This window comes from Melospiza georgiana, chromosome 5 (assembly GCF_028018845.1).
Source record: "Melospiza georgiana isolate bMelGeo1 chromosome 5, bMelGeo1.pri, whole genome shotgun sequence".
NCBI lineage: Eukaryota > Metazoa > Chordata > Aves > Passeriformes > Passerellidae > Melospiza > Melospiza georgiana.
Genome location: NC_080434.1, coordinates 17,683,910 through 17,707,307, shown reverse-complemented (window position 1 = coordinate 17,707,307; position 23,398 = coordinate 17,683,910). Strand labels below are relative to the sequence as shown.

General features: G+C 37.8%; 2 protein-coding genes across 2 annotated transcripts in view; one reads left to right on the top strand and one right to left on the bottom strand.

Moving 5' to 3' along the window:
* The window catches only part of AIMP1 (aminoacyl tRNA synthetase complex interacting multifunctional protein 1), a 31,406-nt gene extending 10,395 nt beyond the window's left edge, over window positions 1–21,011 (bottom strand). Inside the window, exons 1-4 of the mRNA XM_058024625.1 lie at window positions 20,967–21,011; window positions 5,262–5,395; window positions 4,404–4,517; window positions 2,012–2,170 (exon numbers count right to left, since the gene is read on the bottom strand). Coding sequence (XP_057880608.1) covers window positions 2,012–2,170; window positions 4,404–4,517; window positions 5,262–5,395; window positions 20,967–20,968 — 409 coding nt within the window. The 5' untranslated portion in view covers window positions 20,969–21,011. The remainder of the gene's footprint in view (window positions 1–2,011; window positions 2,171–4,403; window positions 4,518–5,261; window positions 5,396–20,966) is intronic.
* Window positions 21,012–21,303: 292 nt separating this feature from the next.
* TBCK (TBC1 domain containing kinase) overlaps window positions 21,304–23,398 on the top strand; it is an 88,595-nt gene continuing 86,500 nt past the window's right edge. Inside the window, exon 1 of the mRNA XM_058024279.1 lies at window positions 21,304–21,329. The gene's annotated coding sequence lies outside the window, so the exon portion shown is untranslated. The remainder of the gene's footprint in view (window positions 21,330–23,398) is intronic.

The window sequence follows — 23,398 nt, the reverse complement described above, 5'->3', positions numbered from 1 at the left end:
ACTGCAGCTGCACTGTTCCAGCTGCAATGCAACACTTCAAGATCACATTAGCCAAAATTCTGCACTTCCCAAACACAAAAGTGCATGAAAATGCTTATGGCTTGTGAGATTCCCCTGGTGTGGTGTCTTTACCCCATGATCATCACACAAAAGACTGTGTAGTATAAAACAACAGTGAAGCAAAACTCCCCATACTCAGCTGCTTATATAAATCATGGAATCATAAAATATGTAATATTCCTTTCAAGATGAGCAAGTTACATGCAGTTTATAGATAAGACTGTGCTGTTTTGGAGACATTAAAGACTTGTTTAACAGCTATAATCTCTGGGAGATTAAAAAAGTCTAAGATGTGCTTACCTTAAATAAGCATATTCTGTTATTCTTTCATCCAAGATAACTTACATATTAATGTAAACTAAACTCCCTTCTTAATGGAGCAAAAAAGGTAACGTGGACACAATGTGCAATTTGATTTCATTCATAATTCTTCTAGTACAGGCATGAAATTAAATGATATATTCAATAATAAAAAGGCAATTTTTTAATATAAGCAACAGCTCTTCAAAAATACTTGCTCATTTATGATGAAAAGCTCTAGTGATTTGGGTTTTTAATGTAATTGACAATTTGATTAATAAAATCAGTCGTATATACAATAATATAAGAGACACTGGATAAAAATCCCAATCAAAATAGCTAACATATAATACCTAAGATCATTTCAAAGACCTGCTAAGTTTATCCTTGGTATAATTCCACACTGTTCTCCATGACATTCCTCTACAAGAGAAATTAAACCTTTCCTCAAAAGAGAACACAGCAAACGTGTACACAGTGTATATACATACAGATACATAAAAAAATATCCATTTCAATGCCACAGGGTAAGGAAAAAAATGCACTCCTCTGGCCAGTGTCAGAGTCAGTCCAGAATCCATATACAGAGAAATCATACAGATAAGACTTGCAAGAAGCAGAACAAAGAATATGAAAATAACCAGAAAGGAAAGAGATGACATAGGTGACAGAAAGCAAAGGGATTTGAGATAGTCCATAATTTCATTAATTTCTAGACTTAAAAACCAATTTTATGTATTGGTTACTTCAACTGTTAAATGCAATACCTACAACAGATGCTGAACTCCACAGAAAAGGGCCTGTGCAGGATGTTTGTGCTATATTTCAGCATAAGACAAAAGTCTAACACTGCTTTCCATATGAGATGAGCTGAGTTGGTCAAAGCATCATCAACACCAAATTTGTGGGTTCAACCCCTGTTTGGGCCATTCCCTTACAAGGTGGACTTGATAATGCTTGTGGGTCCATTTCAACTCAGAATATTCTGTGATCTGTGTTTGTCTGACTGAACTTAAGCTACTTGTATTGTACTTTCCCTCATCATATATAGAAAGTTTTATTTTTCTTTACTAACTGAATGTTTGCTCTGTAGCTGCTGAATACTTGAGGGAAAAATTTAATTGCCTGCTATGACATGTGGCCTCTGCTTTTGTATTTACAGCTCTGTGGAATATTAAGGTGTCAAAGGCTGAAATACATTAAAAAATATAAAATAGCTTATAAGTAGCTGTACAACTCACCAGGAAAAAAAGAGACTGCACTATCATAATATCCAAATTCTGCAAACCTGTACAAATCTAATCATAGCAAATTAATAATAATCTGCATAAGAGAATGATTGCAACACATAGTAAGTTACAAGATACACTTGCACAGAAGTACAGGTGTCCAACAGACATGCCTTTTTTGTTGGTGGTGTTTCTTTAAATGAGGAAGTGCAGTCACATTAAACAGAATTTGGCATGTATCCCATGCAATGAAGACTGTAGCTTACCTGACAACCATCATTAGCTACAAGTATTTTCAAGATTTAAGAGCTAGCATGACTCTTCCTACTGTAGCTGTATGAAAGTTTTTTTTTATCAAAATCGTGCAAAAGCACTTGCATAAATTAAATACCTAAACTGCCTATCAGAGATAAGAAAAGTACCTTTTTTCTCTACTTTTTCTTTCTTTTTCTTTTCTTCATCTTCACCTTTAATTTGATCTTTGGAACCAGAAGATGCTGTAACTGCTGCAGGTTGTGGAACATTCTCTGAAAACGAAGCTGTAGAAAGGGTTGCACCAGTAGGAACCGCAACCTGCTTTACTAAAATCAAAACCACAAAAGTTAGGGGCAGCACCAGAACTTGGAACACTGACATTTCTAAATGTACAACATGGATGAAAAAGCAGAGAGAACTGAAAATTTTGCTTAATATACTAAAGCACAACCGCTGAGTAGCGGACCACATTACAAAACACGTTTCAGAACTTAATCTATATATGGTTATTATGATCAATAAAAACAAAGTGTTCGATTACACATTTTTATATGCGAAAAAGTCTTAAATACAAGAAAATATATAAGCAAACAATATCCCTTTTTGTAGTTGATTTCAACATCTAGTTATTTTTTTTACCAATTCCCTATTTCCCATTTGTTTAGTTTCAGTTTATAGCTACTAGCTCTTGTCATACTGGAGACTATTCCATAAATGATTTATGCACAAAAGCATTTTTACAGCATATTCAGTTCATCCATCAACTCTTATGATTAACTTTAGAAACTGAGCCTGAATAAAACAAAATTACCTGCAGCTCTAATGTGATCTGCTGATTTCTCTTTTCCCTAAATTCTCCACATTATCTTTAACAGCTCTTTTTAAACTGCTGATACAGTTTAATTCTGTAATTCAGTTTAATACAGTAATTCTGGAGATTGCACTATCAGTCTCACCAGAAAGAAGTGTAAGAAGCACCTCTCTTCTACATTCTGCTCTTCAAGAATCTCATTAAGGCTTTAAACCCAATAATTGTACAGGGTAAGCATCATCAGGGCACTAGGCACTACCATCAAGGTTCCCTTTCCCAAGCAAGGTTAGATGAGAGGATCTTTTCAAGTTCCTTCAATGTTTTATCATTAACAACTGATACATTCTTCTGGTGTCACCATGACAGAATTCTCCATTCAGAATACATAAACTGAATATATGCTTTGTTTTTCATTTCAGATATCTAACTTTCCTGAAGAACTGCACTTTGTTAGTTGATGCCTGTCCTCTTCAACACACAAGTGATTTGCACAAATTATATTCTTATAATCAGCTTTCTAAAATAACTTGAATATGAAATTTGTTGCACCAAAACCACTTGCTTGCTAGCTGAGGAAAGTCTTTGTTTCTCAGGTTTTGAAAAAACATCTTGTGATACTTTTGATCTTCCATGTCCATCTAATTTCTGTGCTTAAATACTTAGTCCCTTCACATCTAACAAACATCTACTCCCTTCAAAAGAAAAGATCTGAATTTAGTCCTACTACCACTTAGATGAACTAGCTAACTAAAGGAAGATGCACACCAAGTATTTCCTCTGCCATCTTGGACCAATATACCTTCAGACCTTTCCAAGCACAATAGATTCTGTGAAATATCCCACACTTGTCAAGAACTGCTGCAAACTAAAAGACAACAGAGAAATATAAGTAATGGTTTGGTTTAGTACATGAAAAGGCTTTATTGGTGTCCAAAGGAGAAAAATAATTCTCTGTATTCACAGGTTAATCTTTTTGAAGACTGAACGTGCTTTACACCAGTTAAACATTCAGTGAAGTTAAATCCAGATACACTGGATACTATCTTAAACAATTTAGAATTCTGATAGCATGGGTTAATAGCAATAACTGTTGAGGGCAGAAAAGGACTTTTTGGCAATAATTTTAAAAGACAACACAGTGTATCTGAAACACTCCAGTTTTGGGGTTTTTTTCTTCTTTCCTTTTTTTTACTATGAAGTATATAATGATGGTATAAACTGAATAGAACTACATAGAGGAGTGCAAAGAAAGAGTAAGTCCAATGGAAAGCTGGTCTAAAGCACAGAATCATAAATTCAGAACACATTGTTTATAAATTTACATAACCACAGCTTTCCTAGTAAGTCCCTGACCATCTGTACTTTGCACCATGGCTTGATCTTTCCATAGTGATTTTTCAGTCATGCTAGATTAAAGCAAGAAGAGTTACACACGTAGCAACTTCTACAGAATTACAAGGAGTCATTGTCATCAGTGAGGTTCATGGCCTATTATGCAAGGCACTGAACAAAAAAATACAAAGAACTAGTTCCATATCTGATTAAGTTTAGTATATAGATCTGTCAGACCAGCAGCTTATTAAAATGTTGGAATCAAGTAATTTTTCATAAGCATGGAATCAGGGAAAATCCAGAATTTGTAAGAAGTACCACAGAGTCACATGCAGAACAATAAAACTCAAGAAGAATTAAGATAGTTTTGTGCTAACTACATCAATTTGTATGACAGTAGCACTTTTTTTCCCCACCTCCATTTCGAATTTCAGCCTCAATCAACTCCTGTTTCAACCCTTCAATTTCTTTCTTCAGTTTAGCATTTTCTACACGGAGCTTCTTCTCTTCTCGGAGAGATGCTTGCAAGACTAGAGTTGACACATTAAAAAAAAAAACAACATGTTTCAGCAACTAGCATTCGTCACTATGGACACAAAGGTATGTTTTTAAAGAAAAGTGAAACATGGTGAGCCAAACAGCACAAAAGTGAAAAATTTCAAGGAGTATATAATCAGAAATACTTAGGAATTATTTTTTTTGTTGTTGAAATAGAAGTTTTTACAATAGTTATATAATCAAATTGCCTCTCAATATACTATCTTCTCAGTCCCCTAAACAGAATCACAAGAAAAAACTCTGAGAAACCTACAGAAAAACCTTGATGATGTTTGTAATAGAGAGCATCTTTATTCACTGATACAGTTGAATACAAAATATCAAAATTGAAGCTATGACACTCTTGAGAGAATGCCATAGTTGTGAAAAATCAGTACTAAATTCAGGATAAGGCATAGTCTCGTATTCTTTCCAACTCTTTTTCTCTCTTCATATGGAATCATGTTCTATCAAATTTCCATAATTTGTGTTTTAATTCTTCCTCATCCATACCTCTTCTATTTCAGAATAAGCAGCTTCAAAAAAACCCAAACCAAACGAGAACAAAACCCCCAGAGCCCACATGACACTCAAGTGGGGCTACGATTGCAAGGTTTATCTTGGAGAACTTGAAACGCTTTAAAGGCTGACACACCAAATATTCTCATTTTCTCCTATGTGCATTTACTGTTAACCATCTGGTTAATAGGTTTAGCATAAGATAGATGAATCCTTACTGGCTTTTTCCTTGAGCAGGGCAAGTTGCTGCTTGAGGTACTCAATAACTTGATCGGCCTCAGCACCCTTCTGCTCCAGTCTGCTCAGCACTGCATTGTTGGCTGCCATCTTTACCAAAAAACGGGATAAAAACCTAGACAAAGAACAGGCTAAAATTAATGACTTCTTAAAGTAATAACATTATTATCTCTTACCATGTCAAGCAGTTCTCAACTGCTTGAACAGTTGCTGGACAAAGAAATCTGCTAAGTGAAAAGTTGGGCTCCTACCTCCTAACGCAAAGTCCAAATAAAAAGCAATGTTAAACAGAATCTGATGTTTGATAGCTGCTTTCAAGTGTTTTGAAAGAAAAGCTATTTTTCTTCCCAGCAGAAAATGTGTTCTTCCTTCATGAAACAGGGAAAAGGTGGGGGGGCAGCGGGGGTGGGGGGGATGTGGAAGGAAATAAAAGGGGAAAGATTGGACAGGAAAACACTGTATCCTGGGCTTAACTAAAAAAAATTAAGTGTATATCAAATTTTATTGAGACTAAAAAAATGGAATCATGCCACAAAAATTTCCAAATGTTTCCAATAAATTCATTCAGAATATACTGAATACTTCATACATTGTGCTTGTGCATATATTAAGACTTCACTGTTTTAATAGTCATAATTCATAAGTATTTTTACTTATCTCAGATAAAAACAACTTTTATTAGAAGTTTAAACTTCAGAGCTATTTTAGCACCAATTTTAACTATTTGATTTTGCACCCACTGAAATGGAAGGGCCAGCACACAGATAACAAAGAAGCAGGGAACACAAAAGATCAGCAAAGAGCAGAAATAAATGCTGTCTAACCTTTTATGGTATTCACCATTTACTAATGTTTCACAAATGTTCCAGAATGTAGTTATGCCTTGTGTACAGCCTTTATTTTTTGAAGGCTACCAAATCTGGCCTACCTTCCTTCTCAGGAACATTTGTGTCTAAACACAAGAGCTCAAATAATGGCAACAGAATGATGAAAACCAGTTACAATCACTCATATCTGCAGCAGAGAGTGCTTTTTCCCTCCCACTCAGTATATAAATGAGAAAAGAATCTGTACTAACAGCTGCCTCTTCTGTAAATCAAGAAAACTGGTTACAGGTGGGAAGAAAAGATCTTTACAAGCAATGATGATCTAATTCCTGTGAGGTGATTCAATTCCTGTAAATTTGTCCATGAACTGCAACAAATGAAGGAATTGGTAAGAAAATGGCAATCCAGGCACATGTATTGGCTCCTCAACTTCATCAAAATACAGAAATGTCTTTTCTCATATCAAATTGGCAGATAACTTCCTATTTTTATTCCAAGACTATTGTAACACTATGATCTAAATCTGGTTTTAACATACAAATAATATTCCCTATTGGGATATGCAACAAAAGTCACGCTGAAGAAAAAAGAGATTAGGAATAACTGAAAGGTGAACAGCTACAATCACACTCATGCCAGGGCTAACATACTGTCTCTAAAAATCGACACATGTTTTAGATCTGATCTTACATTATAAATAACTCAAATGTCCACAGGAATATATTTAAATTTTAAAAAATAACAGTAAAAACCCCCAAAAACTAACTACAATTATTCTGGAATAGGGTATTTAAAAGGCATAGTGTATTTAAAAGTTCCCAGAGTAAAATTCACAAAGCCAGAGAGGGGTGTAGTAGACAGATGATGCATGGGGTATCTTGAAATGTGATGCAGGAACCAAAATCCTGCCTTCTTTGCAATGCAGTACAAACAAAGTCTGTTCTACACACACTGTTTCACTTAAAGATGTGAGAGTATTATGGCCATCACACCTTCCACTCATCCACAACAGATTTTTCTTTTAAAAGAAAGAAACTCTCCTGGAGCAAAGAGCAGAAAAATCTCTCCAGGACAACTAAATTAATTTTTGTATTCAAATTAATGTCTGCTAACAAGAAAATAATTTTGTTTTCATGGGCAGACTGAAAACAGAGAGTTTCAAAAAGGAAACCAGTGATTCCAATAAGCTCCTAATTGAGATGTCAAATGGAAACAGACACAAAACTATTATGGCACAACACAGCATAATACAAAGCCTAGGATATTACAGTCTGCATACCAGTAAGATTTCTTGCAAGCTACAAATTCTCTCAAGGGAACACAATACTAACAGTGGAAACTTCCAACAACAACAAAAATGCTACTAAAACTTCAAAGTTAATAGAATTGGTACATTTTATAGATTTTAGCCAAGTTGGCTAATGAACTGAAGATCTGGAAATGAAGTTACATGATTACAATTTTCCCACTTGTCAAATAAATTTCTGTAAAGCTAGTATTGTAACAATAACACAAAGGAATAGGTATTTCCGATGCTAATATGGAAAGGCAACAGGCTGAAATGAACTGCTGCAGAAACAAGCACAGGAATCCATACAGCAGAGTGATAAAACTGTATCCAAAAAGGGCACATGAAGGAAAAAAAGTAAGATCCACCCTTTATTATAGAACACAAAACACACTAAAAATATGAGAACTGCAACAATCAAAAGTTACACTCAATTTTCTTTTTTTCTTTTTCCACCTTTACTCTATTTTCTTTGCCTTCCGCTATCTTATCACCCTAACCCAAAAAAAAATCCTACAACAACCAACCCTTATTGGTGATACACAAACTAAAAATTAGAAAGAAAACCAGAAATAATATAGCTTAAAAACCAGATCACAGCTTACTGCAGATATATTCTGACCTGCTTAGGAAAAAATGTCCCAAAGAGCAACTGAAAGTAAAGTCACTTCATCCAATCGTGCCTAATGAGCTCCTTTCCCCTGCTTTGAAAAACAGGTATGGTGTATTTACATTCAGACTTTCTGGAAAAGTCCTTAAGTTACCTGCTTGCTTAGCCAAGGGAAACTGGTTTATCTCAGACCTCTGGGGACTGCTGTGTTATTTGCAAGACACTCACGACCACTCAAAAACCCACTTGCTCCACTCAGTGGAACTCGAAATGAAGGACTCAAGCTATACAGCTATTCATTACACCGCACATCAACACATGAGAGCTGCTTCATTTCTCATCATTCTACCTGCTGATTAAGAGAGTTGCCCATGTTTTTTTTTAACTGAAAGCACTGCTTGATGCCATCTTCAAAGTAGCTGCAGTTTCCTTGCGGGAGAAAACAGGCACTATCTTACATTGCTGCTCAAAAACAAGTAGTGTGGAAGTGTCCCCAAAGTGGCAAACTCTCTACAACAAATCAAGACTTCTCATATAAGTACATATTATCCCCAAATTTTAACATGTTTTACAAATACTTTATCAACATTGGCCTCAACTTTAAAATATACCCGAATCAAAATCTGAACACACAAAAGAGGCTAAAAATGTAAATCTGGTTGTACTTTTCAATGCTGTTGATTGTTAAAAAAAAAAAAAAAAAAAAAAAAAAAAAAGCGAAAAAGCCAAAATCTCCATAAAATTAATGTCAAAATTTAAAACTTAAAACTCTAAAAATTAGTTTTGGAATCTATCCATAGTCCGAACATAGAACCAATTACTTTCCACTATTGGAAAAGCAACCACTAAACAGAAAAAAAACAAAACAAAACCACAAACAAACAAGCAAAATAAAAAGCAACACCTGAAACTGGGAAACAATTGATTGCTACAGCCTAAAACAATTAGCTCTGAGCATTCATTTTTCCAGCTGGAAGTTTTAAAAAGCTCAGTACTTTGAAGCTCTCAGCTTTTTCTTGCAATGCTTTGCTAATACCAACACAAAAAGATTACAACTGCAGGAGATTTAACCACAAGTGCCTTCTTCTCCTCTCTTCCTCTCCCCCATACACGTTAATTCCTTCACAGTAAGAGGGTAAACTTTGACAGCCCACCACACCTGGACAGCATTCTCCTCTGCACGGAGCTTTGCTCTCACCCACTGCTGCTCTGTGCTTGCCATGGAGGAATCAAGAATTCCTAGAGCAAAGCTAAGTCCATTCACCTTTAACAAAGAGCAGGAAACAACCACACAAAGGCCCAGGTGCCATTTTCTGTGAGGCACATGTGAGGCATTTTCTGTGAGTGCCAACCGAGATCTAAGATTTTATTTTCTCACAAGAGGAAAAAAAAAGATCTGACATGCTGGCTTTTCAATTGAGATTATCTGTTCAAATCAAACAGAATCAGTGGCATATTCTAAAAGTTATCAACACCACAAAGGTAATTTCTCCAATGCTAACTAAAGTTCAATAATTTAAGCTATATAAAAATACTTAATGTTAATTCCTCTTCCTAAGCTTTTGGTCCTAAATCCTAAGGAGATGTCAAATTAAACTCTTTTTCTTCCTTTGATGAATTGTGGCCAATTTGTATAGCAAAGTATGCTACTCTCTGTAAAAAGACCAAGTACCATCACTTTGTTTCTACAAGAAGTGTGTTCAAAGCCTCCTATCTCAGCATCTTTTCTGAGTATGGTCCTTTCTGGCACACAATCTTACAAAAACCCATAAACATAAGAGAATGTGCCAGCTGTTTGCCAGACTCTGCTTTCCTGTGCTTTGCACTTCTATGAACTGTGAGGATACAGTGAACCAGATTTGAGAATCTCACATCACACCTTTTTATTCTGCAAGGTAAGGAGCAACAGTTAGCAGATCAAAACAGAAGAAAGCAGACTAGAAGTATGTTTTCCTTGGCTGAACCAAAATATCACTGCAACTAGGCGACTGTTGTAACTCATCCCATATTTTCTCATCTTGGAGAACTGAGACCCACGCTTTATAAATCAATTCTTTCTTAAAGGTTCCTTCTAACTTCTGATAAAATATTCTAGGCCTGATGCTGTCAGCACCTTTTGCTAAGATTTAGAATACCTGATTTGATGAGTACACATTTTTGGAAGAAAAAACTAAAAAGTTTTTAGTTCTCCTATTTCCAAAAATTTAAGCTATATAAAAAAATCCAAGCCAAAACACAAGAGAGCTACAACTAATTAGTTCTGAGATCAAATCTTAGTTTTGACTTGATCACCCTCAAACTTCACTCCAAGTAATGCAAAGAAAATCAGCAGCAATTCCCCACTTGTCTTAGGGAAGCAATAGCCTGAAACACTTTGCTACAAATTTTCAGTTAAACAGTTCTGTTGCTAGGACATTTTGGAAATCAGGTACATTAAGCAAGTTTCATCACTACCACAAAAAATTTGATATTTCACTAGCTTTATACCTGTTATATGTTGTAAAACACAATCATGCTCTTATACCCATATATCCCTTCTCAGGAAATGAAGTTCCAAAAGATCATGTGATTCCACCCTTAACAGACAGAAAACAATCATATTTACATCTTGGAAATGTAGGTTTTCCACAGTTTTATGTGTGGAAAAATATAATTCCTCAAAAAAAAAATTCCTCAATTACAAAAAAAAAATCCTCAGTAAAAAAAGTCAAATATAGAGCAATTCACAAACAGTTTCAAAAAAATGTGCCTTTTAAATCCATATACAAATAGGCAAAGTTATCAATAACGACCAATATAATGCTGAGAAAGAAAAGAGAAGAATTTTAAGTATTAGGTATTTCTGCATTGCATTACTATCAAACCCATCATTTACTTGTTATAATGGAGCAAAAAAAAAGACATAGTGCACTAACACTTAAATACCATTTCAAGCACACTTGAGGCATGCACATATCAGTGAAGATTTGACTACCAGCTCAACTCTCTTTCACAATTAAGTTTATTGTTAGCACTGTAAGGGAAGAATGTATGTTTCCTGAATAGCACAAAGTTCACACATCTCAAAGTACAATCCAAGGCCTTAAGCAAATAAATGTGTGTAAGTATTCAAAATCTACATGGTCACCCAGGTCCTTCTCCACATATGGCAAAGGAGACCTATTAAAACATTTTTTTGGCAGAACAATGGCAAACACTTGAAAAGCAACAGCAAAATTAAAAAAAAAAAAACCAAACAATAAACAAAACAAACAAAAAACAGCCTAACAAAAAAAAAAAAAAAGACGCCCAGAAAACATACAAACAAAAATCACTCCCAAAAGAAACAAAAACAACCCACAAAAAATTTTAAAGTCAAGAAATAAATCAACAAAACAAAACTCCAAACCCAAACCACAACTCCACAACTGGTCTGGTTTTGGGGTTTTTTTCCAACATTTGAGCAGTACTGTTAGATTGCAGTATAAAACATTGAAACCTAGAAATCATCAAATTAATCAACATGGAACCTGATTTTTGACTTGCAGTACTAGATCAGCAGTTCCCTGCCAGGTACTAGAGATATGGGTACTACAAAAGATGAAATGAATTTTTAACTACTACCCTGGTATTTTTCTAAAAACCTTTTTCTTTCTAAATTTTATTAGAAAAATTCTATTTTTCTAAAAAAGGAATGGTCTTTTGAATATGAACAAAATGAAGTTACAGCCTAAAATATTAAGAGGGTGTTACAAAATACATCAGCACAGCTTTAAAGATTCAAAATTGCAGAAAGGCATCAGACCTTGTCATCCTTTCTCCCAGAGTGTGATTGCTGTAATTGGGGCTTTAAACAGTCAAACAACCTGGTTTGTTGGGTTTTTTTTATTTTTTTTCATTTAGCTCTTAAATACAATTTATTATGCATTCCCTGTCTATAAGTTTCTGTGGTCAGTATTGAAAGGAATTTCCCAATCAACAAATTAGTAGGCAAAGCTGCACATTTTTGCTGTATGTTATTTCAACTCACATCTTTGGCACTGAGAAAGTCAGAATAACTGCTTTGCAGATTTTCAAACACCAAAATGTCTAATACTGTCCATCCAAGTAGGAATGTTAGCTCTGTGGAATGATTTGCTAGCTCTGGAGACTACAGTCCAACCCTTCTGGCTGCCAGATAAATCAGGCTCAACCCCAGCTGCAGACAGGTCCTTTTAGTAGTCCTAAGAGCCTACCCCTCCCAATTTTAAAGGGCTGTAAATAGTAAAAACACAGAAAACTGAACTTTTTCATTTTGAAAAACACTGCAGCAAGAAAGAGATTTTTTAAACATATGATGGAACATCACACGAAAGGCCCATCCACTGGTACCAATTTTGAGACAACAGAAGTTACTTAGTAATGACTATTTTTAAATGTGAAGACAAGTCTGCCTTGAAAGTGAATGATGCACTGAAGTTACAAGTAAGTCATAGCATTAATGAGACAGGCAAAAATCAGATCTATGAGAAGCAATGAATGAGAAAGTAAGGCATATATTACAACATATAATGAATGAAATTGACTGGCCTAACTTGCATTAAAATTGATGTCTGGGATTGATATGGTAGAGCTCATTAGAAACTCAAGAGTGAGGAGTAAAAGTAATTTTCATTCCATTTCTATGTAAAGACTTTAGTAGATGCCACATTGCATTAATTAACTGCATCATACCTTAACACACTACAGCTGCAACACTCAAGAGGTTAACAGTACTTTCAGCTTTATTCACATTCCTGATGTAAACCTGTGCTAAATGTCAATTCAGGGAGAAATTCCTACTAATGCTTGCCTCAGCCCAATCCTGAATCAACTTTGTGTTCTTTCCCACCTCTGAGGAGACACTCCAAGGACTAAACAAAGCAGAGACATGATCACCCTTAAGGAGTTCTGCCCAGGTTAAGACAGCAGTCAAGCATTTGGATGTGGTCTGTAACAAAATTTACACCTTAATTTATTAACCTGAGCAGTCTGCCCGGTAATTGAGCAGCCAAGGATGGCTCACAACACAGCTCAAGGAAAGCAATTGCTTTGAACCACTCGACTGAAGTCTCAGCAGGTTCCACACCCACTGCATCTGCCAGGTCCCTGCAAGTGCCCTGGAGATTCATCTGGCTGTGCTTTGTAGTGCAGGCTGCAGCTTAAGTAGCAGCTCATATGCCAAAACAGTTGGACAGCCTTATGTATTTTTCAACAATGTTTATCTTTCAAATCCCACTGCATTAATATTTTAATAATACTATCAAAATCTTTCAGTAAATGATCATCATGTGCACAAGAAATTCCCACAATAAATCCCATGATGGAAAAAATGCAACGCCCACAACACGCTGCCTCATTTCTTTGACTGTAATCACCGATTGCCAAACACAAAATACATCCAGGTCTTTGGAACAGAAACCTTACATCAAAAACTGACAAGGTTTTTTTGTTCATTTCGTTTTTCTTTCATTTTCTTGGGGTTTTTTGTGGTTATATATAGATATGTGTGCATATACAAATAAATATATATATATTAAAAAGCATTTGCTATTCATGTCTCAAAGTATCCTCATAAAACTTCCCTGACAGGTGATGAACTTTACAATTACTGACACACACATATGTCTATAAATTCAGAAATTTAAGAGGACTCAGCTGCATCTGGACAAGTCTGCAAGGTCAGCATATGTCACAGGAACTCAAAGAATCTGTACTGTGGTTCACCCTCTAGGGTTTTACTGGGAAAGTAAAGTGAAAGCTTTAGATTACTGTTGTAACTACAGAGTAAACTACTCATAAATCAGAGAGAAGAATCAGAACTGCGCTGAAATCTACCTGTTGATGCCAAGTAGAACAGCTTCTTAGGCATTTAACTGATTTCTGTAGCTTTATCCTAAAAAAAGCCAACATTAACACTACTTCCTTAATTTAGAGCAAGTACAGCAGTAACAGAAAGGAAATGAAACAAAGAGCTGTTTACACTCTCCCTAAGAGAAGTCTCAGTTGAGAACAAAGATGTATTTTTTTGTCAAAAACCCTAGCTGCTAAAAAGAAACTTCAAAAATATTTTTTCCTTAGAAACTTGAAGTTTGAGACTAAGAATGCCATTAAACGATATATTTTATGTCTGCAAAATAAATGGTATTGGTTAGGTAGTTAACAGGAACATTTCAGTTCCCAATGCTCTTAATATCTGAAACCTGGCTGCTAGTTATCTTACATAGTACAAGTGTGTTAAAAAAGAACCTTGACATTTACTACTTTTACATTAATATCAGCTTTTCTACATGTAAAAGGAGTATCTTGTAGTGCAGCTAAAGGAAAACAGGATTTAACCATTCAATTAAAACAAGTGCTCAGGTTAAAAATAACCATTATTTACTCACAAAAGCACTGAGCTGACCCCATGCAGATGTATTTTGAAAGAATCAGTGTTGTCTAACTTCAGACACATTAACAGCTGCTGAGGCAGAACCTTGAGGCATTCTTTATGTGGGCTAAATAATGCTTGAACAAAAAACTGAAAACGTGCATGTTTGTGTGCACATCTGCATGTAACCAATGCAAGAATAATGGCAAACATCTTTTAATGGGGAGCAACAAAGCTGTCAAACAAAATTTTCAGGGTAAGAGCAGTCCTTGATGAACTTGGAGCCTGCAGCTGCAGCACCTTATATACACAAAAAGAAAAAAAAAAAAACAAACCCACACAACACAAATAATTGTACTTTCCAATGCTGAATTCACTCACATAATAGGATGATATTTTAATGAAAACCTATAAAGGCACTAACTAACCCTGTGCAGAGAAAATAATTTGTTCAGCAGTGGAATGAAAAGTCTAAATGAACTTTTGTAACTAAATTGGGCTGACAAGTAATCCTCAGCAGCCAGAAGCAGTTTCATGTCACTTCAAAACCATGTTCCAGCAGTATCTACCACGTCTTTGTAGTTGTATGCACTGAGAAGCATTTGGGGTTCACAGCTTTTAAAACTTCCAGGATGAAAATTATTTCTCCTCTTTTAATGCTGATCAGTGCAGCGGGAAATAAAAATTCACAAAAGCAAACAAACTCCCTGTGCACTCATCTTGGATGTTGAGAGGGCTGATGTCAGCTATTAAGACTGATAGTCTCTGACAGAAGAATCCTCCAAGCAGCTTTTGGGGAATAGCCATTTTTCATTTATGGATTCAAACTATAGAAACAAAACAAGTTTTAAGTTAGCTAAATTCTAATTTTACTGTGCTCCAAATTCTTCTATTAAAAATCCAATAATTTTTAAGCAATTATTTTCAATTGACATACGTTGGTTTAACGTCTTCAAAAGTGATAATTTGCAGGTAAGTTTTCAGTAAATTGCAAAAGAAAAGAAAAGACCTGTGTGTGCCTACGTCTTATCATGAGCATTATTTTATAGAAGGTCATTTGGATGTGAAATTATTTACCCACTGGGATGCAGCAGGGGTAACTGAACCCCTAAGAAAGGATTAATTTCCCAGGGGTGCGATTCAGTGTCATGTCCTAGCTGGCAACAGCGACTTCCTCAGTGTGTGACTGTTACCAATTATGAGAGCCCTTGACACAGAAGGTTTCAAACCTTACAGTAGGACTAGCAGATGTGCTCACAGAGGTGAACTCAGGGCCTTGCCTCCAGAGCAGCTGCCAGCAAGCCAAATGCAATGCCTCTCGCATGCCATGCACCAGCTCCTGCACTCCTGGGGGAACAGCAGTCCCCAGCCACCCCCGACAAATGAGCTGCTGAAATGATCTGGCCACTCATCCTGACAGTCTGAAACAAGATGCCACTACAAAGCTGTATATTAAACTGTAACTGAGAAACACTCTGGGATAGAAATCAGATCCAATAGCCATGGATAGTTTCTGAGAGAGGGTCCTGAAGTCACAAACTAAGCTTTACACTATTAATTCATACTCAGCTATGCTGGAAAAGCTCCTGATGAGAAGGAAATGGAAATAGAAGTCATCATAATAGGCAGTTTTATGCCAAAAGATTGAAGTAAATGACCTCAAGAATACATGTGCTAACTTGAGGCAATTTTTGATGATATTTAATGCATTACCAGCTGCAAGGAATTCAATTTTCTCCTAATCCTGAATAGAACCTCTGTCAGCGTTTAAGAATTCTGAGGAAAGAATGAGTTCTACATGAATTGTGTTTAGCAGATGATGATTAAATACAGTACATGTTGCTTTCTAATAGGAATGCTAGTTTAATCTTCCCTCTCTGCAGTTCTGGAAGTCAAAGAACAGTTTCTAGGCTGTTAATTTATATTAAGTGACATAAGAACCTAAGAACTGAGAGTGGTGAGGCACTGGTTGAGGCTGCCCAGAGATTTGCATCATAAGCAACTGTTCCCTAGAAAGAACAGCAATCTGGCACACTGAACTTTGTAATCGAGACCGACAGCAACTGCCATGCCTAAAACCACTTATAACTGCCCAGAAATTTCTAACACTACAGAACGTAAAAGCATTTGCTACAAGCACAGAGCATACTCAGGCAAGAAACTTTTCCTATTTAAATGTAAACACAGATGTTTGGAAAGTTTAGGAATACTCAAATGGACATGGTGACAATCTGAACGCATTTGGAGCCATCATGCTACCCAAGCAAACTAGCACATTTTTATTATGCTCAAAAAATCACTTTCTCTTGTTTCATCTATCAAATCTTTTCAACTGACTGTAACCACAGGGGCTGTATTTTCAGGAGGAAAATACATTTTTGCAGTGGACTTCACTTGTAGTGGACTTCACCATTAGAAAACTCTATGGCCCAAAAGGCATAAAGGCAACCAACAAGTCAATCAATTAACACAACACTACATCACAAAAACTACACAGAACAAATCCTCACCTGGGAGTCTATTACCCTGCCACACCTGTCTGCTCCAGTTTAAAGAAAAAAAAAAGTTCAAACTTCTAATTTCTCTAGAACTCAAGTCTGAGTGCCATAGGATGGAATAAGGGAGAAGCAAGTCAGGAAAGGCCTGACCAGCCACAATTTTTTATAGGTAAACTGCCTCAGCTGCTCAAGAGGCTGCCCAAGCAATACTCACATTGAACTCATACATACTCAAGACCCCCTACAACTGGCACAGAGATTTGCCTTTGTTCAGATTCCCCTTTCCTGTCTCTCAACTTTTTCAAGACACTTCAAAGAAGATCAAAAAGCTTGAAAGAAGTGCAGTTGTTTAGTCTACAGAAGAGAAGATAAATGGGAGACCTGGTCTTGTTCTTCAAAGACAAAGCAAGTTGGTACGAGAATGGGACTAAACTGTTCACCAGGTCTGATGCAGACATGAAAAAGAAAGCAAGATTTAAGTTTTGGAAAACTTTCAAGTAAGAGTAATAGACTGAACAGGCTGCCTTTGGAGGCTGTGGAATATCCATCACTGGAAGGTTTTAAAAACAGGCTAGGCAAACATCTGTCAGAAGTGATTAAGTTACAGTAGATGAGAAGATCTTTTGCTCCTCTTCTGCTAAGGTCCTTTTGTTACACCCAGTATTACAAACCCAATCACATTTCTGTCTTTTACATGCCCGTGTTTTATTTAACTTAAAAAACCATGCAATAGAAACCTGCCCTTCTGTGATATGTCCACATATTCAAGTGTGTTTATTTGGGGCAAAATAATAGACATGAAAGATTTGTTAAGTGTGAAACCAGGATAAAGAAACCACGCGTGAAGTAAAATACCAATGTATGAAATTTACACTCACTCTGAATAAACTGACCTCTAACATTATAATGCAGACAGCACTGCATTTTTTTGTCCTCCATGAGAAAAAATTGTTCAACTGATGACTTACTGATCTGCAGTCACTTCAAGATTTTCCTTAACAGATTTTTTTTTTTAAAAAAGCACTTTTCCCCAAGCACAGAGAAATACAAAATTCAATATTACAAAACATTAATACAAAAAAGACATCAGAAGGCTGCTTTGAGAAGTATCCAAACCTTTTCAAAACCATATTAAATTATAAGGATGGCTTCCATTGCACTGGAGGAAAAAAAGCCATTGGAGACCTTTTTCCTCCCCCTGCTGTTTAATACTAATGTAACCATGGAAATGAAAACTATAAACATTGACTTCCCCTCACCCCCAGCATGGCAGGATATATAACAGCGGAAATGTTTCTTGGTGAAGGTGAGAACAGGTAACTGCTCAGGACAACACCCGGGTTTCTGGGGGTCTCTGCTGCCCTGACACCACACAGCTCACACCACTGCCAGAAGGAAGAGATGCTGTTTGCTCTGCTCACATCTGATGCTCCTACCAGCTGCCCTCTGCGCTGACTCCTCACTTTTGTCTGTGTTGGCTAGCATTTGACCTTCTTTAGGTTTTAGGTAACACTCCCTTGAAGAGACAAACATGAATGAATAGCTGTGACATAAAGCAATCAGATCATAATCAGGCAAGTTCAAAAATATTATGGTCAATACCAGATTTGTCTTTCTGCACACCTGACCAATCCTTGTAAGGACAACTGTTTTACATCATTTTTATTATATAGGTATTTCCCAAGTATGTTCATGGGAACTTGTAAGGTATGTGGGATTTGTAGACACACAAGAACTCAATCTTCTTTTCATTCTCGGTCTAGACAGGTCTGGGATAACCTTTACCTCCTATTTGGCATCTCAGTATGTGTTTTTTCTTGCCAATTCAAGATCCACCCTTCAGTCTGATATCAAGCTTTGTCAGAGTAACACAACATCCATAAAATTATTTATTCTACTTTAATAGGGAAAGGGCAAGGAAGCTGACAAACTGAGAGGATTAAGAAAAATCCACAGACTGTTTAGCCCTCCTTCAATAAAGAAACCCTAGGCTAACTTGCCCCTAGTAAATTCATACTAAATTAGAGTTACAACAATATGAAGGCTATATCATCATACCTTTCTGCATTAAACTTATTTTTCAGATTGTTTTCCCACTCAAATGTGCTTCATTATCAGAAGTATCGAGTCTTCAAGGCTCTAGGCAGTTTGAGTCCTATTATTCCAATCTGATGGACTATTTTAAGATTTGCACAATTTTTTTTAGCTAATATCCTTTTTCATTGGATACTGTTTTCTTCACACAAACCACTGCTTTCAGTCTAGAGAATGAAGTGTTGTTTCCTTCCCTCTTTACATTCAAAAGTGTAAAATAAACAAAGATCTCTAGAGCAATGTATGGAAAGTAGCAGGAAGGAGACATTCTAGAGCACAAACTTGCTGAAACTAGTTTTAAGAATAATTTCTGCCTTCAACATCTTGGACCTGAGAGTGCTGCTAAAATATCAAAGTAATTCACAAATATATTGCATAATCTTCTCGTAAGTCAAAATGACTGCAACAGGAATATATTTTAAAGGAGTGACAGAGTGGAGAGAACACATTACGATGAAGCTGTATTGATAAGCAATGACCCTTGAGGCTACCTAAAAACGTACAACACTGCCCCCCTGCAAAAATAAAGTTAAAAAAAGTAAAAAAAAAGAACATACTAAAACCCCCACTTTACCAACCATTTGCCAAAGTTCTTTCTGTTAGCCATTTCTAAGGCCTTATACCTTTTAGCAACATCCAGTATTAAAAACTCAGGTTTCAGACTTTTGTTTTGCCTAATTTTATTGAATTTGGGCCTTTCCAACAGTGTGTAATAAAATTTAAATATAACTGGAGGATAATATAACAAGTGAATGGTAAGGACATACAAAACTGGGAGGCTGTATTTAATCCCTACTGCCTCACCTTACTGCAGATTTCATGTAAGCAATCTACTTAATTACTGTGTTATTCAGTTATTAATCTGAGTTATTCAGAACTGAGATTAGTTCTGAATCCCAGAACTATCTGTGAAAACCAATGACTTCACTTAAAAGAAAACAAAATCCCTGAGTTAAAGAAACAGAGAGAGCAAGAAATGCAAGCATTACTCAGTTTGCAGTAGCATTGCCTTTATTTTGCCAGCTGCCAAACCCAGCTCAAAACCACTTATTGATGAGGTACAGCACTGTCTGATACATACAGTACTGATATATACTGATTTAATACTGATAGATACCCAATATATACAGTGCTTCAGGAGCGGTGCCATATGCCGGGGGCTGTGCACTGGCAATATAACCACAAGCTCACGCCTGTCGGACCAGTGCACACATCCCTGCACAGAACACGTGCTGTACGTCAAACCTTGTACCTCTGCTGAGGATGGACCAAATCCTGCGTTACACTCTGCCCCTCACTCAAGGCTATGCCAGAGCATAACGACACTTATATAATTGACCAAAAGTGAGGCAGCATTTACGTTTCCTTTAGCAATAAGCAAACGTCAGTGGATATTCCCGCGCGTGCACTTTCCAGGCTGACACAGCATCGCCTCGCACAGCCCGCCAGCCTACGCCGCTTCCAAGGGCTCATTGCAGTGACAGCACTGAGTGAAGGACCAGAACCGTTTGGAGACGAACGGCTTTGAGACGAACGGCTTTGAGACGAGCCGCTCCACGCACGGCCGTGTCCCCACGCAAAGATGTGAATTTGCCACGCCGCCCTACAGCCCGAGCGCTCGGGATAAAACCCCTGGCACGAACTGAACCACGACCGTGCCGCCGCTTCCTGCGGCTCCCGCTCCGATCCCGATACTCGGATACTCCCCCACGATGGCAGCCTCCCTACGACCCCGGGGTGGGTGTCCCACGGGGCTCCCACCCGCGCTGCGCCGGCGGCTCGCAGCAAATTGGCAGCAGAAAATTACCGGGGCCCCGCCTGGCTCCCTCCCACCCCCCCACCCCAGAGAGCTCGGCCCGGCCGGGCCCGGCCCGCGGGGCAGCCCCGGGGCACCCATAGCGCCGTTTCCTCCGCGGCCAGCGGAGCGCGGAGCGGGCACCGAGGGTGCGGTGCGGGCCGAGCCCGCCCGGCCGAGCCGCGGCGCCGCAGGGACACTCACATGAACCGAGGAGCCGCCGCCGCCGCCCGCACGGGCAAGAAGGACCCGCTCGCAGGGCTGCCCCAGCGAGCGCCTGACGTTTGCAAGCAGGCGCCCGAGAGCGCCTCGCTCCCCCAGCACGCGCAGGGGTTAGGCGCCCAGCGCGTCGTTCCAGAGCACTGGCAGAGCACGCACACACACAGGGGGAAGGGTGTTAAACTTTCTCTCTTTTATTTTGTTTCGTTTTGTTTGTGTTGGGTTTTTTGTTGGGAAAAAAAGGAAGCTCAGGCACTGTGCGGATCGCCCCTACGGCCCTACAGCGAGCGGGTGGCGGGGCGCAGTGACATCACTGGGGGCGGGCCGGGGGCGGCGGCGCTGGCGCAGGTACCACCGGAGCCTCTGCCTTCCCTCTGTACCGCTCCTTCGCCTTCCTCCCTCCGCTCCTTCGCCGGTCCCGCTACCTGTCCCGTCCCTCCATCCTCATCCTCATCCCCTGTCCCTCTCCTCGTCCCAGTCCCTGTGCCCATCCCCTTTCTCCTTCCCCTTCCCCCTTCCCCTTTCCCATCCCCATCCCCATCCCCATCCCATCCCCTCCCCGTCCCCTCCCCTTCCCCAGGGGTCTCTGCCCAGGTGTAGCAGCGCAGGGGGGATCAGGGTCCCCGGCATTTCTCTGAGTCCTTTAGAGAACCGGCTAAAAGCCATTTCTCTGTGCCAGGTTTAGTTCCTGAATCCGTGTGTGTCGGATAAATCAAACGGTGGCAAACCCGATTTTAGGTCTTCATTATGATACTGATGTAGCAGAATTCGAGTTTTCTTCAATATCTGTTCTGCATTTTAATAAACTTTGTGAAATCACTCAGTTTCAGGGTTTTTTGTGAAGTAGCGACACTAGTTAGAGTTGTATATTCTATTTCAGTTATTTTATAAAATTAATAGTATTTATTAATTTGATAATAAAAATATCAAATTAATGATATTTTTATATTAATAATATAATAATATTAACAATAACAATATCAAATTAATAATATCTTGTAGTGGTAGTAGGAGTATTTTAAGACTTAAGAGCAGAGTTATTCTGTGGAAGAATTTCTTCCTGTGAAATGGCCCACTTTGTTTAGCATACCATGATTTCATGGAAAAGTGTTAAGTATAGGACGTTTAGGGTACCCACTCTCCTGAAATTGCTCTCAATTGCTTTAAAAATAATTTAATATCAGTGTAATTATATTTTAACTCAGAAAAGCTGCCTTCATAAGGTAAGGAATGTTTACACCTGAGTACTCAGGAGGCATTTCAGTCAGCAGGCATTTCAAGTTCCTAATGGGGTTATTTACCATGATTTCTGCATGTGGATGCTTTAGGAATTTATAGGTGTGTTTCACTGGAAGGACTCATTCAGGTTGGTCTCTGTGTATGTGCAATATTTGCTTCTGAGGATCAGATTTATTATGTTGTGACTTTTTTTTCCCTAAGGGCAGCGTTCTTAGTGTCCCTTAAGTCAATCACCTTAGCACTGAAGAAGTGGACATGCAGTGGAGAAGTTGGAAATGATGGTTCTAGAAAAGCCTGACTTCTGAAGAAAAAACACTTTTCTCTGAGAGCAATAGATATTTGGAGGAGCAAATAAATTGCTCGATAGGTGGAGTTCAACTTTGGATTTTATTTCTCATTTTTGAACATCAAAACGATGCCTACTGCAAAATTTTTAGAATAGTGCTAATCTGAATATTGAACAGGAATTTCTAAAGGTCTTTTTTTTTCCTGATTTTGCTGAGAATGTTGGTGAGTGCTTTTGTGTACTATGAAGGTTTCTAAGGAGGATTTGGATGAAGGTAGGGAGCTGGGGAAGGTTGTTCAGAGGTGGGATGCAACAAATCCACTGCTGGACTTCTCATCTTTATGCCAGGCACGTTTCACAGATGTGACTGACTGTCTCTCATACATGGAATAAATGGTGCTTTGGAAACAGTGACTCAGTAATTTTAGATTACATTAATAAGACAAGTCTTCACTTCCTCTTCCATCCTTGCTGTTTTGGATTATCAGAATTGAATTTCCAAAATTCAACCCCAAAATTGAATTTGCATTAACTGGTTCTGGTGTCAGTTTAGAATAACAAACCTTTCTTCTTCTCTTCCTGTTTTTATTTCAAAGAGGTTCTGCAGGATATAATTAATTCCTTCAAATCATAAAATTAATGCAGTATGTGTCTTTTCTGTACAGCAAAAGTGAATTGGAGGTGTAGAATTGTGTGCAATCCAGTAGGGACAATGTGTAGCACTTTCCTGTGTTTTTAATTCTGCCAGACTTTGATGTGAAGTGAAAAAAGAAACCAAAAACAAACAAACAAACCCCCTCAATTTAAAAATAGTCAGAGAAGAGCTTTCTTTAGATAAACTTTTAAAATATCTATAACCATTCTTTTTGAATTTAGAAATGTCAGTAAGTTA